Source organism: Lagenorhynchus albirostris, chromosome X, assembly GCF_949774975.1.
Source record: "Lagenorhynchus albirostris chromosome X, mLagAlb1.1, whole genome shotgun sequence".
In the NCBI taxonomy this organism is placed as follows: Eukaryota; Metazoa; Chordata; class Mammalia; order Artiodactyla; family Delphinidae; genus Lagenorhynchus; species Lagenorhynchus albirostris.
In genome coordinates, this window is record NC_083116.1 from 91,084,490 (window position 1) to 91,102,458 (window position 17,969).

The 17,969-nt window shown below is 42.9% G+C and overlaps 1 protein-coding gene across 3 annotated transcripts in view; it reads left to right on the forward strand.

The window, feature by feature from the left end:
• The first annotated feature begins 2,918 nt into the window (after nucleotides 1–2,918).
• Nucleotides 2,919–17,969, forward strand: part of SLC9A7 (solute carrier family 9 member A7) — a 147,725-nt gene continuing 132,674 nt past the window's right edge. For all 3 annotated transcript variants that reach the window (XM_060137519.1, XM_060137520.1, XM_060137518.1), the window contains exon 1: nucleotides 2,919–3,318. In XM_060137519.1, the coding sequence (XP_059993502.1) occupies nucleotides 2,991–3,318 (328 nt within the window). In that variant the 5' untranslated portion in view covers nucleotides 2,919–2,990. The remainder of the gene's footprint in view (nucleotides 3,319–17,969) is intronic.

The following is a 17,969-nucleotide window of genomic DNA, read 5'->3' on the forward strand; positions in this document are numbered from 1 at the left end:
CCTGTCACATAATTACCATTTCTTTTTTTGTGGTGAGAACATTTAAGCTCTACCCTTTTAACAACTTTCAAGTATATAGTACAGTATTATTATCTATAATCACCATGCTGTACATTAGATTCCCAGAACTTGTTTATCTTATAACTGGAAGTATGTACTCTTTGACCAACATCTCTCCATCTCTTCCACCCCCAGCCCCTGGTAACTACCACTCTACTCTCTGTTTCTATCAATTTGGTTTTTTTAGATACTACATATAAGTAAGATCATACAGTATCTGTTTTTCTGTCTGACTTATTTCAGTTAGCATAACACCCTCAAGGTCCATCCATGCTGTTGCAAATGGCAGGATTTCCTTCTTTCTCATGGCTGAATAATATTCCATGGTGTATGTATATACCACGTCTTCTTTATCCATTCATCTGTTGACAGACACCTAAGTTGTTTCTATATCTTGGCTATTGTGAGTAATGCTGCAATGAACATGGGAGCACAGATATCTCGATGAGATCCTGATTTCAATTTCTTTGGATATATACCCAGGAGTGGGATTGCTGGATCATATGATAGTCCTATTTTTAGTTTTTTGAGGACCCTCAGTACTGTTTTTCATAGTAGCAGCACCAATTTACATTCCCACCAACAGTGCACAAGGGTTCCCTTTTCTCCACATCCTCACCAGCAATAATTATCTCTTGTCTTTTTGATAATAGCCATTCTGACAGGTGTGAGGTGATATCTCATTATGGTCTAGATTTCTTACATGGAAGCTCAGGGCTCCAAAGTGAGTGGAGAGCAAGAGCATTAAGAGTGAGCCAGGGGCTTCTCTGGTGGCGCAGTGGTTGAGAGTCCGCCTGCCGATGCAGGGGACACGGGTTCGTGCCCCGGTCCGGGAAGACCCCACATGCCGCGGAGCGGCTGGGCCCGTGAGCCATGGCCGCTGAGCCTGTACGTCCGGAGCCTGTGCTCTGCAACGGGAGAGGCCACAACAGCGAGAGGCCCGCGTACCGCAAAAAAAAAAAAAAAAAAGAGTGAGCCAGGCAGGAACCCGATTGCCTTTTACGACGTAGCTTTACAAGTTACCACATTCTATTCTTTGAGGCAGTAAGGGTCTACCGAGGTTCAAGGGGGGGTGAACATAGCTGCCACCTCTTAATGCAGGAGTGGCAAAGTTATGGAAGAGCATGTGGGATTGGAAACCCGGTTTCTGGCGCTTTTGGAAAACACGATCTGCCGTAAGTACTAAGAAATCTGTACTTTTTCGGCAGGCGGACTCTCAACCACTGCGCCACCAGGGAAGTCCAGAAATCTGTACTTTTAAGGTAGCTCTTGAGTTGCCCTCAGTGTTACCTATAGAGAGAAGCTTTTCCCTTGACTTTTGGGAATCTAAGAGGCTGTGATATTAAATATTATGCTCAGTGAACATGGCTTTTAGTGACTCTCCAGAAATTAGATTTTCAGCAAACATGGCTTTTAGTGAGTCTCCAGAACTTAGATCAAGTTTTCCCATTGGTTAACTTTCTCTGTGACTATCCACATTTTTAGTGTTTGCAGTTTCATTGGGAAGCTGCATGGAACTTCAAGGTATATTGATTTTGTAGGGGCTGTGTGACAGTCTGGAAGAACAGGGAGAGATGCTAGCTAAAATCTAGATGAAGAGATTCCCCTGCTGCAAAGAAGGTACTGGGCAGCCTTGGCAGCGTGCTCACCTAGAGGGGAACCAGAAAGTCTGGTTCACATATCTTTCCTACCTAATACTATCTCTACCCTATTACTACTCCTTTTAGTTAAGCATTGCTCTCTTCAATGAATCCTCTTAAAAATGCAGACTCCTCTGGGAGACAAAACTTGGACAGTTGGTACGGATTTCAGAGTGGTTCAGTAAAGGCTTATGAGCACAGTGCTAGGCGCTGGGAATTCAGTGATTAACTCAATCTCTCTTTTCTTCCTTGACCAGAGGAACAAGGTAGATTGAAAATTCTTGTTCCTGAGGATTTGTTCCAAGAGGCTTTATCATTTAGAGTCCACTTTACGATTTTTTTCCAGACCTGGGCCCGGTCTTAAGAATCACCAAAAACTCCCTGGGCTACCAACAGGTCAACATAAAAGGGCCACTAGGGTAACTGCCCCTCCCCAACCACCTGCTGCTTATCTACCTGGAATGGCAAGTGTCCAGTTCCTTCTGGTTCAACCCGCTTCCCCCTGAGGGTTAGTTACACAGTCCAGAATAAGAAGTCAGTCTACTTGCCAAGTGGTAAAGGTGCTATTTTAACGCTCTTCCCTCATTTCAATCCCTTATCGGTCCTCACTTTGGGTCAGGCTAAAGCCGAGGTTTGAATGAAGCCTGGCGGATTCTGGGAAGCCATGAATGCTGGAAGGCACTCTGAGAGACGTGGGAAGAGAGGTGTAGGGGGTAACGTGGCTTCGAGGCTCCTCGGCTTCTCCAGAGTCCCCACTTTACTGGGCCCAGGGCGGCTACACACTGGCCGGAGATCAAATACTTCGAGTGGTCCCAGACACGGGACTCGAGACCGCACATCCAAGAGGATGCTCCTGCCAGGCACGGGCGACCTCTGGCGTCCCGTTTACGAAGCGCGGCGGCGAGTGCCCAGGAAGTGGCCCCGCGAGCCCAGACGGCCTGGCCAGGTACGCCGGGACCAGGCGAGGAGCGCAGAAGGCGAGGGGCCAGCGGTCCCGCCCGCAGGCTGGAAGGCGACCGGCGACCCCGCTGGGGGGGCGACGGGGCGGGCCCGCGGCGCGGCCGGGGGCCGGACAGGTGCGCGGGCGGGGGGCGGTGCTTGGGGATCCTGCGCACTGCGCGCGCCCCTCCCCCAGCGCGGCTCCCGGCGCGGCCCCGGCCCCGGCGCGAGCGGGAGGAGGAGCTGCGGCTTCAGCGGCCACTCGGGCAGGTCGGCGGCGCCACGGGAAGCCGCCGACGGCGCGGGCTGCCTGTCCCAGCGCGCAGGAGGCGCGCGGGCGGCGCTGGGGCCATGGAGCCTGGTGACGCGGCACGCCTCGGCCCGGAGCGGGTGGTTCGGGCGCTGCCACCGCGGCTGCTGCTGCTGCCGCTGCTCCCACTGCTGCTGGGTCGGGGGCTGCGCGCGGCGGCCTCGGCCTCCTCCTCTGGGGCGGCGGCCGAGGACAGCAGCGCCATGGAGGAGCTCGCCACGGAGAAGGAGGCGGAGGAGAGCCACCGGCAGGACAGCGTGAGCCTGCTCACCTTCATCCTGCTGCTCACGCTCACCATCCTCACCATCTGGCTCTTCAAGCACCGCCGGGTGCGCTTCCTGCACGAGACCGGGCTGGCCATGATCTACGGTGAGCACCCTGCACCCGCGCCCACCGTCCCCGACTCCCCTCGGCCGCCCGGGCTGCTGCGCTCCCCCCCGCCCCCCGTCGTCGCCTTGTGCTCCCCCTTCACTTGCCGACGTGTTTCGTTTCTTTTCCGTTTCCCGCTGCGACGGTCTTGGTTCCCAAGGTCAACTGTCTGCATTTTCGGGCTCCCTATTACCATGAAAGAGAATTCCACTCCATTTCGACGTTTCTTCAAGGGGAACCGGGAAAATGAAAGGCACCTGGGTGGCCTGGTTCTGTCCGATCGGTTCTGTCTCAGCTTTGCCCCCTCTCGCGCCCCCGCCCCAGTTCAGCTCCACAGGGTGTGTGCGGTGGCGGGAAGTGGGTGACCTCCCAGGAACCGCACCGCCCCAGGAAGCAGGCCACCGTGAGGGTGGGGCGAGGACTGAGCGTTCCTCGGCTTGGGTTGCGGCTGACGGGGCTTGGTGGATGCCGCCGCGTCCATGGTCAACCTGGGTGGGCGCCCACTTCTGACATCTGTGTTCCCGGATCTCTTGTGAATAAAGTCGAAGCTTGAAGCACTGTGAAAGGTGAGCGTGGTCCAGGACTTAAGAGTGGTGCACCGCCATGGCGGGCCTAGTCGGGGAGATGGGCACGCCTCCCACTCTTATGTCCAGGTGGGAAGTTTTACCCAGTTACTTGCCTTCTCTAAGCTAAGAGGAGCTTTCCTATTCCTCAGATTGTAAGAAGAACACGGCTTCGAAGATACATTTAAGGGTGTATGAAGAGGAAAAGTAGTGGTTTTAATTCTGGAGTCAGCCTTCTTTTGTTGTGAAAGGTGGGCTAATGCCACCATCCTTTTCTGGATTTAATGGCACACGGTGTTTTACATGCACAGCGGTCAGCACAAATCTTCCGTTACTACATGGATGTCAGCCACAATCTGAATCATCCCTCTTCCCCCCCGCCATGCCCCCACTCCGCCCCCACCCCCGCCCACCATGACATGACTCCAAACTGGAACCAAGTATTCTCTTTTTGAATTTAATTCAATGGAGTTAAGGCCCGGGTTGGCATCCTCATGTGAAATAGATGAGCCCACTTCACGACTGTTCTCAGTAGGGAACATTTGACTTCATCACTTATACTGGAGGGATCTCTCCACTCAATTTCCATTCAGGGTTCCCTGATAGAGAATGGAAAGCAGACACCTTAATCTTTAATGTGACAATTACCCTTGGCCCTGGGCCTTGCTTCTCATGGTTCTTGACTGTTGACAGCCCAGGCTCATGGCCACCAAGGTTATGAAGTGCTGTCAGGGAGCCCTCTAGTTTTAAAGAGGTAGTGGCCTAAACAGGACTTGAGTTGAAACAGGACCAGATCTAAAACTGAGTTTGGTTATTGCAAATTATAGGTGTGAACACAAACCTGGCCATTCTTTAGCTTTGTGGTTTGTGTCAGTCGGTGACGACTGATGCCCAGGCTGCAGGTAAGCTCGAAGGTTTCCTGAGCAGGTAGCAGAGTGGGGAGTTGAAGCATGTTGTCATTTCAGGCGATTGACTCTGCCATAGTGCAAATGAACGTTGCCTTTATATGTATATAGATAGCCATGAAAATATTTTTATTTTATAGCCCTTAGATCCAATTCATTAAAGTACAGTGTGAAATACTTTTAGAAGGTAGATTTGACAGGCTCATAAATACATGCTCAAGTGCATGGAAATGGGATTTAAAAATGGATTTTCTGAGGAGTACTCCATGTTCTTAGCAGCTCAGTCACCTTTATCTTAAGGCTTGAAAACAACAGTGGAATTTTCCTTTGTGGATATGTACCTTTTAAACTCATCTCAATCTTTTAGTTATTGGGATTGTGCTACCAGTGTACTGTTTCATTTTGTCTTGCGGAAATCTGGTTTAATTGATGATGTTCAGAAAAGGCAACATCCTCTCATAGCATTCTCTGTAATTTTGTTCTGTGTCTTTGGGTTTTTTAATCTTACTTTGAAATGCATTAAGAAATTTGTTTGTCAATGTGAGTTGTCCTAGGTTCTGCCAAATATTAATATTTTGGTGTGGGTTGCCTATAATTGAGAGAAAATATTTCTCTTTTTCTCAGGGATATTTAGTCTACTGTTTCAAGTCTCCCCCGCCCCCAATTCTGAATTCTAATGTCATTTGATAAGCTAACTAGCCAATGTATACTTAGACTATTGGGATAGGGATTCTGATTAAAATTCGGTATGAAAATCTTTGAATACTTATGTGAATGCAGTGCAAATTTCAGGACTTCTCTTTCTTAATAGTAAGAAATCAGATTTCATTTCTTGATATCAATAGAGGAAATGAGTAAGTGTCCTGTTGCCTCTGAGTAATAAAGGACAAAAAGATCTAAGGAAACATTTGTTAAGTATCTGCTGTGTGCTGGGTGCCCAACTTAATTTATGGAGGTGACCAATTTAACTTTTAAATGTTGGTAAGTTTTCATGAGTGAAAAGAGTTCAGCTGCGAATTTCAATTCTTTACTTTGAAATTTAAAAAATCTAATCCCTGCCACTTTAAAAATATTTAAGTGGTACTTTGAGAGGGAAGGCTTTAATATTTAAAATAAGTTGTGATATATACATATATGATACAATGTATTAATATATAGTAATATTAAAATGTGATAATATATGTATTTGCTGGTGTAGTTGTAAAATATCTCTGGAAGGACATGCAATAGACTAGTACCATTGGTTTCCTTGTGGGGGAGGAACTAGGTGGGTGGGACATAGGGGTGGGAGGGAGACATCACTTTATACCCTTTTGTGCTTTCTTTTTAACTTTGGAAGTGGAATCACCTAATAGCATGTCCATGCCTCCATTCTGTGGCATTGTTGTGGCATTTTAAGATGCTCCTCAAATCACCCAGTTTGATGCCCGCTTCTCCCTATTCAAATCACATTGTTATCAATTTTCTGTGATCTTTCAATTGTTGACTACCCATGAAACTTTTGGAACCCTGTGTTTGGAAGGGAGACAAGACAGGGAAAGGGGAAGAGATTTTCCCTCCTCTTCCTCGCTCCTTTTACCCCACTATCCCCCCAAAAGAGTTGATGTTACTTTAGGAGCGGTGTGTACAGATAGATCCCAAAGGACCTAAGGACAAGAAGAGACACGCTGAGAATGCTTAGCATTTAAATTGAAAGGAATTCCCCTACTCACCAAGGGACAGTTAGAAGCACTCCTCCCCCCTGGCCACTGGTCCAGGCAGCTACAAGGGAAGGTGACCAAAGACTAGGCTCTCCAGGGACGTTGAAGGCAGCCCCCAGACCCTGCGATGGGAGCTGCAGGGCAGTGGGTAAGGTGCTTGCCTGGCACCAGTCTAACCTGTTTTGTCAGGGCAGGGAGCTCCCAGCTGTCTGGCTCAGTACGTGATTAAGTGCCATCCTGAAGTTACTAAGCCCCGCATGTCTGTGCAGCAGAAACAGCGAGTGTTTGAGACAGGGAAAGGTGTCATAAACAGACTGTGTCAGTTAATTGTGGTTCTCTCTCGTGTGTACAGTGGTTCCACTTCCCCCATAATGTTTGTGTGACAACTGATATGGGTCCAGAATATCTAACTTTGCCATGCTAGCCCACCGCCTGCTTCTGGCTTCCCCCTCCTCCACGCCTGTCAACTTTCCAAGTACATGTTGGTCAGCCCCTCCAGGTTCTGTGGACGGTGGGCTCATTGTTGTTTTGTTGAAGCTGAATTCCTAAGCACAGGCTGAGGGTGGGTTCAAAGCCAAAGTCTGAAAGAGGAAATATGGCTTTTTGCAGTAGCATGAAATTAACATTTGAGCCTGTGAGCAAACATTTCAGAACCACCCTCTTCCTGGTTAATCCGGAGCCCTTATTTATTTATTTATTTTTAAGAGCCCTTCACTTTGGCCCTAGTTTGGGGAAGCTCTGTATAGTCTCAGTTGGGTACCAGATCCCCTGGGTTCAAATGTTGGCCCTGTTACTTATAAAGCTGTGTAACATTGGGCAAGCTCTCTGAGCCTTAGATCCCTCTTTTCAAAAATGGAGACAATGCCACTCACCTCACAGAATTTTTGTATTATTGTGATACTGTAAAGGTCAAGTGCAGTGTCTGGTACTTACTTGGTAAATATTAGTTCTCATTTTCAACTTAGATTTGTGATTCTTTGGCCAGCATTGCTACTTGAGCAGAGACCTGCTGTAATTTTAAAATGCATTAGGATACAGTTAGTGGGAGTGATGAGAATCGTAATTTTTGGTGGGCTATTTGTTAATACTTAGAAAAAAATTTACAGGGTAGCTATTCTACTCTTTTATCCAGCAGTCTCCATTCTTGGACTTTATTTTTCAGAAATACATGCACTAGCATGTTACGTTATATAGATGGCAATATTTGTTGCAGCAGAAACAAGTTGCAATACTCATTAAGAAGGAACTGGTTAAACTACAGCACATTCCCACTAAGGAATACTATGCAGCTGGGAAAAAGAGGTGTTTTGAGATGTCCTTTTAGGGCAGCTGCCCACACATAGTTTTGTGGGAAAAAACAAGGCACAGAGCAGTATGTATAGTATCTCATTTATTTTTTGAAAGTCATATGATGTATATACATAAACATGATGCATATACATTTATATATGATATGTGTGCTCTGGAAGGATGCACAAACTTAGCAGTGGTTATCCTTTGACAGTGGGACCTGTTGTTGGGAGGGAGAGAGGGGAGATGTTACTTTTCCTTTTGTACTCTTCTGAATGGCCTGAAATTTCTATAACACTTACACATTACTTTTGCAATTGAAACATTTAAAAATAAAGCAAACAAAGAATAGATACATGTATATGTATAACTGAATCACTTTGCTGTACACCCAAAACTAACACAACATTGTTAATCAACTATACTCCAATATAAAATAAAAATTAAAAAAATAAAGCAAACACCTTTTTTGTAGCAAAAATGCATTAGAAATAGATTATAAGTTGTGTGGTTCGATAACATTAGTTATTTAAAAATTAGAAATGGAAGTAAAATGTGTCTTAAAATTAGAAAAATGACATTTCCTGAAAGCATTTCTTAGAACCTTTTTGGAATGATGTAATTAGAAATCACCATTTCACAGCTCGCAAGGACAGTTGATTTAGACAAGGATTTTCAGTGAATTCCAGAGCCATAGGTGAGAGGTTGTTGGGGAACATGGTACTTGCATGGTCCCGAGTATCACCCCACAGATTACTTACCTATCACAAAGGAAAGAAGGTACCTTTACAGTGGAGAGGTCTGGCAGTCACCATCTTATACTCAAGTCGTCAAATTTATCCTTGGTCCTTGTGGAACTATCTGGTATTATATGCCTCTTGATGTGTTGCAAGAGGAAGCATGCAGCTTTACCTATGTAGTATTCGTCCTCAGAATGTTTCATCTGAATCTAATCGAGGTTTAGGCACATATTCCAGTTTATAGGAAATATAGGGGATAGAGAAATAAGTTATAAAATACCTGTGAAAATGGGCATATCCAAAATATGGGACAGTCTACAAGACAGTTGGTCCTGGTTTCTTCAAAAAGCCTATGTCAAGGGAAACAGAAAGGCAAGATAAGTGACTGAATTGTGTCCTCTCAAAATTCATATGTTGAAGTCCCAATCCCCAATGTGATGGTCTTTGAAAGTGGGGCCTTTGGGAGGAGATTAGGTTTAGATGGGGTCATGAGGGCGGACTCTCCATGATGGGATCAGTGCCCTCTCTCTTCTGCCATGTGAGGATACAGCAAGAAGGCAGCAATCCACAAGCCAGGAAGAGCATCTTAACCAGACACCGAATCTGCCAGCACCTTGATCTTGGACTTCTCAGCCTCCACAACTGTGAGAAATACTGTTTAAGCCGTCCAGTCTGTGGTATTTTGTTCTAGCAGCCTGAGCAGACTAAGACAGTGTTCTGAGTTAATGGAGACCAAAGAGACATAACCAAATGTAGCACAGGACAGTTGATTGGCTCCTGGTTTATGAAAATGAGCTATAAAAATGTTTTGGGGACAGTTGGGGATATTTGAATGTGGACTTGGTATTAGATGATTAGGAAATTACTGTTATTTTCTTAGGTGTGATAATTAAGGTTATTTATATAGGAGAATGTCCTTATTTGGAGATGTAGGCTGAAGTATTTAGGGGTGAAGTGTATGAGTCCTAATGTATGCAACTTTCAAAAAGTTCAGTCGAAAAATATTCACCACATACGTAGAGGAAAAATATGGCAAAATACTAGCAATTGTTAAATCTAGGTGGTGGATGAAAAGGTGTGCTTTATATTCTGTCAACTTTTTGTCTGTTTTGAAATTTTCATTAAAATAGAAGATTGGGGGAGATGTTAACCTCCCTGTAACTTCTTAGCTGGTAACTTTGTTTACTCTTCTGTCTAAAATGTTGTACAGGTGAGGCTGTCTACAACCCATCTGTTACTCTCATTAAACTCTTTCTGACACTGTGTAACACTGACTTTAGGTTGCATGAGGTGATGTTAGGCTTACGTGACTTAAGAATCAGTAACTTCTTTTTCATTTCAGTTTTTTGGTTTGATTTTTAGGTTCACATGTTTTTTGAAAAACTGCCTCTGTTCCACTTAGAAGAGAGTATATATTAGGAGACTTTTCTCCTTTGGTTAAATCATGCTCCCTCTCTTTTTTTTTTTTGCGGTACGCGGGCCTCTCACTGTTGTGGCCTCTCCCGTTGCAGAGCACAGGCTCCGGACGCTCAAGCGCAGTGGCCATGGCTCACAGGGCCTAGCCGCTCCGCGGCATGTGGGATCTTCCCAGACCGGGGCACGAACCCATGTCCCCTGCATCGGCAGGCGGACTCTCAACCACTGCGCCACCAGGGAAGCCCATGATCCCTCTCTTTTAATCAATGTGGATATTTGTATTAGGGTAATGCTAGCTGTTATAATAGACCAACCCCAAATTTCCGGCCTAACCAGAGAAAAGTTCATTTTTTACTCATGTAATGGGCCAGTGCAAGGGTCTGGCAGGTGGCTCTCCATGTGGTGATTCAGGGACCAGGTGTCTTCCATCTTGTGGCTTCCCCATCCCTTGGGGCTTTGAAATCCTCTCCCTCCAGCCAACGAATGAGGCAAGAAAAAGAAGATCATATGGGGAAGGCTTAGACACTAAGCCTGGAAGTGTTGCACATTGCTTCACAGCTTCTGTTGGACAGAATTTGGTCACGAGGCCACATCTAACTGGAAGGGAGGCAGGGAAATATTGTCTAGTTGGAGTAAGAGGAACAGGTTTGGAAAGCAGCTAGCCAATCTCTGAAGTATTTGATGAGTACTTTGTAATACATAATCCAGAAAAGAGAAGTAGTAGGATTTGCATGCATATTTCTTGTTGTTGTCAGCTGTTGATAAACTAAATTTTGTATTTTAAGTGATCCAGTTTGAAGAGGGCATTCATCTTCAGTTTATGAAGTTGTTTCAATAGACCTATCAGCATTACCTGGGAGCTTGTTAAAAATAGCATGTCTGGCCCCAGACTGACTGAGAATGTCTCAGTGGGGCCCAGAAATCTGTGATTCAATACACTACCAAGGTTTTTTTCTTTTAAATACTGAAGTTTGAAACTCACTGCTATAGAATATTTAAGTTTTCACCCCTTAAATACATTCACTATGTTGCTTGTAATTAAATAAATGAAGGAAAAGAATAGCAGCTGTTTATTGAGCACCTGCTATAATAGTCAAGCACCATAATAAGTATTTTGCATACTTTAAGCCATTTAACCTTCACATCAAATGTATGAAGACCGTATTATTGGCCCCATTCTGCGAGATGAAGAAATTGGAAGTTAGGCTTAGTACCTCATTTGTTTAGAGTCACATGTTTGAGATTGGTAAATGGGGATCTATTAAAGGATGAGATCAATAGATTGAGGATGTGTTTAGCCAGGATAGAGCAGAACCTGAATCGTGCCCTGATTACCTGGTTCCAGGAGGTCTTTGAGGGAAATCCATGCCCAGAGTATAAAACAAAGTAAAGTGACCCTTTATTATTAGCTGGGACTTTGTCTCCAAACTCCAGTGTACAGCTGCAAGGGGTGAGGCTGGCCAGTTTGGAAGAATCAATTTTCCTGTGCTAGATCTGTCTGGGGCCCTTGAATCCAAGTAAAGCCAAGATACCTGCTCATTTGTACCCCAAAGGCCACATTCCAGGTGTTACTCCATTGATATGTGTTATGGACTGAACATTTGTGGCCTCTCAAAAATCATATGTTGAAGTCCTAACTCCCAGGGTGATGATGGTATTGGGACATTTGGCATTTGGGAAGTAATTAGGTCATGAAGGTGGAGCCCTCATGAATGGGATTAGTGCCCTTAAAAAGAGGCCCCAGAGAACTCTCCACCATGTGAGGATACAACGAGAAGTCGCCAGTGTACAACCCAGAAGAGGACTCTCACCAGAACCCGAACATACTGGTACCCTGATCTTGGACTTCAGCCTCCAGAACTGGGAGAAATAAATTTCTCTGGTTTATAGGCTGCACAGTCTATGGTACTTTGTTATAGCAGCCCGAACTAAGACAGTATGACAGAAGTCTCCCAGTGTTATGGAGGAATGTAGTCAAATGGTGATCAGAGTGGCTGCACTAGGCCTTCTCAGGTGGGAGCAGTTGCTTAAAAGTTTTCTCATCTCTAGACATCGCTATCACAGAGGTGGGGAAGCGGGTAGAACTGGGTCTGTCAAGCGCTCGGGTCTCTCTGCTCTTACTGTGCTAGTTGTCACAGGCATATCATAGTCTCCTGGAGAGATTTTCCAAAACACAATACGTGAGAAAGAAGCCTGGTGCAGGCAGGAATATCTCTTTTGTTTGCTCTGTCTCTGCCCCTAGAACAGTGCCTAACCCATAGTAGGTGCTATGGGAATATTTGTTTAATGGATTCTACTTTGTCTAACAAAAAATGAGATGCTGTAATACCGCTTAGCATTAAAGGTCCTTCCTTCAAGTTGTTGTGCCCCGGATTTACACTGAGAGTGAAGTTTCTGAGAAGGAAACCTTTGTGAAAACATCTGCTTGAATCACAGCGAACTGTTTGAGAAAGGAGAATGAAGGGATAGGTGAGTATGTGTTTGCAGAAAATTGTATATTTAGCTAATAAGCCACATGGTGGGTTTTTCTTTCTTTTTTTATTGTGGTAAAATATATATAACATAAAATGTCATTTAAATTATTTTAACTGTATAATTCACTAGCATTAATAACATTCATAAAATTGTGTGACCATCACCACTATTTCCAAAATTTTTTCATCACCCCAAATAGAAACCTTGTACTCATTAAATAATAATGCCCCATTCCTCCCTCACCCTAGCCCCTGATAACCTTTAATCTACTTTCTGTCTCTATGAATTTGCTTATTCTAGAGATTTCATATAAGTGTATTCATACAATATTTTATCTGTTTCACTTAAAATAATATTTTCAAGGTTCATCCATGTTGTAGCAGGTACATGAACTTCATTCCTTTCTGTGGCTGAATAGTATCCCATTGTATATATACGCTACATTTTGTGTATCCATCCATCAGTTCAGAGACACTTGGGTTGTTTCCACCTTTTGGCTATTGGTGGTATAATACTGCTATGAACATTTGCATACAAGTGTCTGTTTGAGTTTCTATTTTCAGTTCTTTTGAGTATATACCTAGAAGTGGAATTCCTGGGTCTAGGGTAAGTCTGTGTTTAAATTTTTGAGGAACCACTGAACTGTTTTCCAAAGTGGCTGCAGTATTTTACATCCCCACCACAATGCACAAGGGTTCCAATATTGCCACATCCTTTCCTACTTATTTTCTGTTTGTTTTTTTAATAGTCACCCTAGTAGTTGTGAAGTGGTAGTTTATTATGGGTTTGATTGATGCTTCCCTAAGGACTAATAATGTTGAGCATCTTTTCATGTGCTCGTTGGCTATTTGTATATCTCCTTTGGAGAAATGTTCATTCAAGCCTCTATTTTAAAAATTTGATTATTTTTTGTTGTTGAGTTGTAGTTCTCTACATATTCTGGATATTATTCTCTTATCAGATATATGATTTGTAAATATTTTCTCCTATCCATTGGGTTACCTTTTCACTCTATGATAGTGTCCTTTGATGTGCAAAAGTTTTAATTTTGATGAAGTTCAGTTTATCTATTTTTTCTTTTGTTCCTTGTGCTTTTGGTATCATATTCATTGCAAAATCCAGTGCCATGAAGCTTTCCTCCTATATTTTCTTCCAAGAGTTTTATAGTTTTAGCTTTTATTTATTTATTTTGGCCATACCACGCGGCTTACAAGATCTTAGTTCCCCGACCAGGGATCAAACCTGGCCCTGGCAGTGAAAGCGCCGAGCCCTAACCACTGGACAGCCAGGGAATTCCCTGTTTTAGCTTTTAAATTTAGATCTTTGATCTGTTTTTAGTTAATTTTTATATATGGTGTTATTTTCTTAATTTCCTTTTTGGATTGTTCATTACTAATATATAGAAGTATGACTGCTTTTTTTTTGGTATTGATTTTATATCCTGCAGCTTTGTTGAATTTATTATCTCTAACAGTGTGTGTGTGTGTGTCTATTCTTTAGGGTTTTATGTGTGTAAGATCATGTCATCTGCTAATGGAGATAGTTTTACTTCTTCCTTTCCAATTTGGATGCCTTTTATTTCCCTTTCTCGCCTAATTGCTCTGGTTAGAACATCCAGTACTATGTTGAATAGAAGTGGTGAAAGCAGGCATCTTTGTCTTGTTCTTGATTTTAGGGGAAAAGGTTTCAGTCTTTCATCATTGAGTATGATGTTAGATGTGTTTTTTTCACATATGACCTTTATCATATTGAAAATTCCTTTTTATTTCTAGTTTATTGGGTGTTTTATAATGAAAAGGTGTTAGATTTGTCAGATGCTTTTTCTGCATCAGTTGAGGTGATGATGTGGGTTTTTCCCTTCATTCTATTAATATGGTATATTACATTGATTGACTTTCATATATTGAGCCACCTTTGCATTCCTGGGATAAATTACATTGGGTCATGGTGTATAATTCTTTTAATATGCTGCTGAATTCTGTTTGCTAGTATTCTGTTGAGGATTTTTGCATCTATATTCGTAGGGACTGTTGGTCTGTAGCTGTCCTTGTCATGTGTTTGTCTGGCTTTGGTATCAGGGTAATGCTGGCCTCCTAGAGTCAGGAAATGTTCACTCTTTTTCAACTTTTGGGAAGTATGAGAAGGATTGGTGTTAGTTTTTCTTTAAATGTTTGGTAGAATTCAACAGTGAAGCCATGTGGTTCTGAGCTTTTCTTTTGGGGGAGGTTTTTGATTATTGATTCAATCTCCTTGTTATAGATCTATTCAGATTTTCTGTTTCTTTTTGAGTCAGTTTTTGACAGTTTGTGTCTTTCTAGGAATCTGTTCATTTCCTCCTGAGGGGATCAACAGTATATTTGAGCAGGCAGAAGAAAGAAGTAGCAGTTTAGGTTTATACTCAACAAATCTTTTCTTATCACTCTTCTCCATGTCTACCTCTGTAACACATTTTAGGTAAAGACACGTTGACCTCAAATTATCTTAGGTTATTAAAACAGTTGATTCACAGATTACTTTGTGTTGAGTGTAGAACTAACTAGGTGTAGCAGAGACTCCAGTTACCTCCCAATATCCATTCTCCCTTTCATCTTTCTAATGGAACCCTGATTTTTAGCTCAGCATATTTCTGTGTAATGAAAGCACTGCATTTCCTGGCCTCTCTTGCAGTTAGGTATGGTCATATGACCAAGTTCTGGCTTAAAGACTAGAAGAAGTGTTGTTTGGGGTTAGTGCAAAGTGTCCTTAAAAGGAAGGGAGCATGCCCTTCTTCTGCCATGACTTCTGTCATCTTGAATGTGGATGTTATGGCTAGATCTCCAGCAGCCATGTTGGATCAAGAGGTAACCTTGGGAATGGAAGGCATTTCTGGCAATACAGTTAGATGGAGCTGAGGTCTCTGATAGCATAGAGCTGCCATGTCAGGCTTGGACTACATACTTTTGGACTCCTTGTAAGTGAGAGAGAAATGGATCTTTGTTATTTGCTGCTGAACCTAATTGTAACATTTACACCAGGCTCTGAGTTCCACTTGGAACTTGGGTGTCACATATGAGGCTCTTTCAAGGGCCTAATGCAGATGTTCAAGACTACAGTGGATATGGCACTGCTTGGGATTCTAGGAGAGGCTAAAGAGTAGGCAGTACAGATCCAAAAAAAAGGTTTGAGGAAAGGGTTAAGATTTAAAGTACCACTTATATTTTGGAACTGTTTTGGGCATTTGACGATCACCCACACATTTGGTGATTTGCTAGAAAGACTCATGGGATTTAGAGACATTTGTAGTCACCACTATGGTTTGTTACAGCGAAAGGATACACAGCAGGATCAGCAAGGGAAAAAGACATAATGGGTGGAGTCTGGAAGAGTCTAGATGTGGGCTTCCAAAGGGGTGGGGTTTCACAGAACAAGCTGCTTCCTCCAGCAATTAAATACAGCAGTGCCTGCACAGTGTTTCTGCCTAGGGAAGCTTGCTCAAGACTCGGAGTTTTTTTTTTTTTTAATTGGGGACTGATTAGGTACTGTTACTGAAATTTCTGATTCCCAGAAGAAAGCAGGTGTTCTCTATGAATTACATTTGCAGAAACTATCTAGCAGGGCTTGTATGGCCATATTCAGCATTCCAGGCACATAAAACAACCTTATCAATTAGTAGCATAGGGGATATTTTACAGGCCAAGTTCCCAGGAGCTATTGCACGGATCAGTCATACAAGCAGGGCCTCCTAGAAATAGCAACATCAGGCCTATTATGTTAACTTTTTCCTGTGTTATCAATTGACTGTTAGCTTTTTGGGTTCCTGGGGGTTCTTTGGTTTCAAGACACTTTTTTTGTTTTTTGGCCGTGCCTCACAGCATGTAGGATCTTAGTTTCCTGATCAGGAATCAAACCCGTGCCCCCTGCACTGGAAGCGTGGAGTCTTAATCACTGGACCACCAGGGAAGTCCCACTTTTATTTTAAAAATCATTACTTTTTTAGATTTATTAATTTTATTTAAAAAAATTTCATAAGTAATATTGACTTTTGACATACAGTTTTATGAATTTTACAATATATATAGATATGTATAGCCATCACCACAATTGAGGTGAATATTAGTTCCTTCACCCTAAAAAACCCATGTTACCACCCTACTCTGACAACCACTGATCTGTTCTCCATCACTCTTGTTTTGTCTTTTCAAATGTCAACATAAATGGAATCTTTCAGTATGTAACCTTCTGGGATTAGCTTTTTTACTCAGCATAAGGCCTTTGAGATTTATCCATGTTGTTGCATGTGTCTATAATTAGTTTATTTTTATTGCTTCCATTTTATGGATATACCATAGTTTATTTGTTTGCAAGTTGAGGGACATTTAGGTTGTTTCCAGTTTTTTTGTGATTATGAATAGAGCTACTATAAATATTAGCATACAGGTTTTTGTGTGAATATAAGTTTCCATTTTTCTATGGTAAATACCCAGGAGTGGGATTGATGGGTCATAGGGTAAGCATATGTTTAACTTTATAAGGAAACTGCCAAACTGTTTTCTGGAGTAGCTGTACGTTCCAACTAGCAATATGTAAGCGTTCCAGTTGCTCCACATTCTCTTCAGCACTTAGTATTGTTAGTATTTTTAATTTTAGCCATTCTAATAAATGTGTAGTGGTATCTCATCGTGGTTTTAATTTGCATTTCCCTGATGCTGAACATCTTTTCATCTGCTTATTTGCCATTCACATATTCTTTTTGGTGAAGTGACTGTTCAAGTCTTTTGCCCATTTTCTAATTGTATTGTTTTCTTTGAATTTTTGAGAGTTTTTTATATATTCTGGCATCAAGCTTTTTGTTGGATATGTAATATGAAATACATATATATTTGAGGGGGGGGCCATGCCACGCAGCTTGCAGGATCTTAGTTCCCTGACCAGGGATTGAACCCGGGCCCTTGGTAGTGAAAGTGCAGAGTTCTAACCACTGGACTACCAGGGAATACCCTCAATTGCCCATATCTGTATGGATGTTTTTCTGGACTTTCTCCTGTGTTCCACTGATACCTGTGTCTAGCTTTGTGCCAGTTCCATACTGTCTTGCTTGCTGCAGCTCTGTAGTACATCTTAAAATTGGGTAGTGTGAGTCCTCCAATTTTATTCTTTTACAAAATTGTTTTACCTCTATATTCTTAATGATTTCCTATGTAGATCTATCCATTATTCACCACAATTTTAGGGCATTTTTATCACTCCCCCCGCAAAGGAACCCTGTATCCATAATCCTTTCAGGTTATTCTTTCCCCTCATATGCATATGTTGATCTCTTCTGAATACCTGAGGTAGAGACCCCCTGTGGATCTCCAGGATTCTTTCTCTGTTTAGGTCTCCTTTCTGGTGCTCAGTCCTGGGAACCTTAGCTGCTTTTGTATCCAGAATCCCAGCCTTTTCAGTTTCAGGAGTTGGCTAGACTTTGTCTCTGTTTCCCCTCCCTGTTTTGTGGCTTGGAAACGCTCTTAAGGCAGTAAGCTGGAGCAATCAAGGGCTTTACCTCATTTCCCCGCGTCTCTCAGGGATCACTTTTCTTCATTG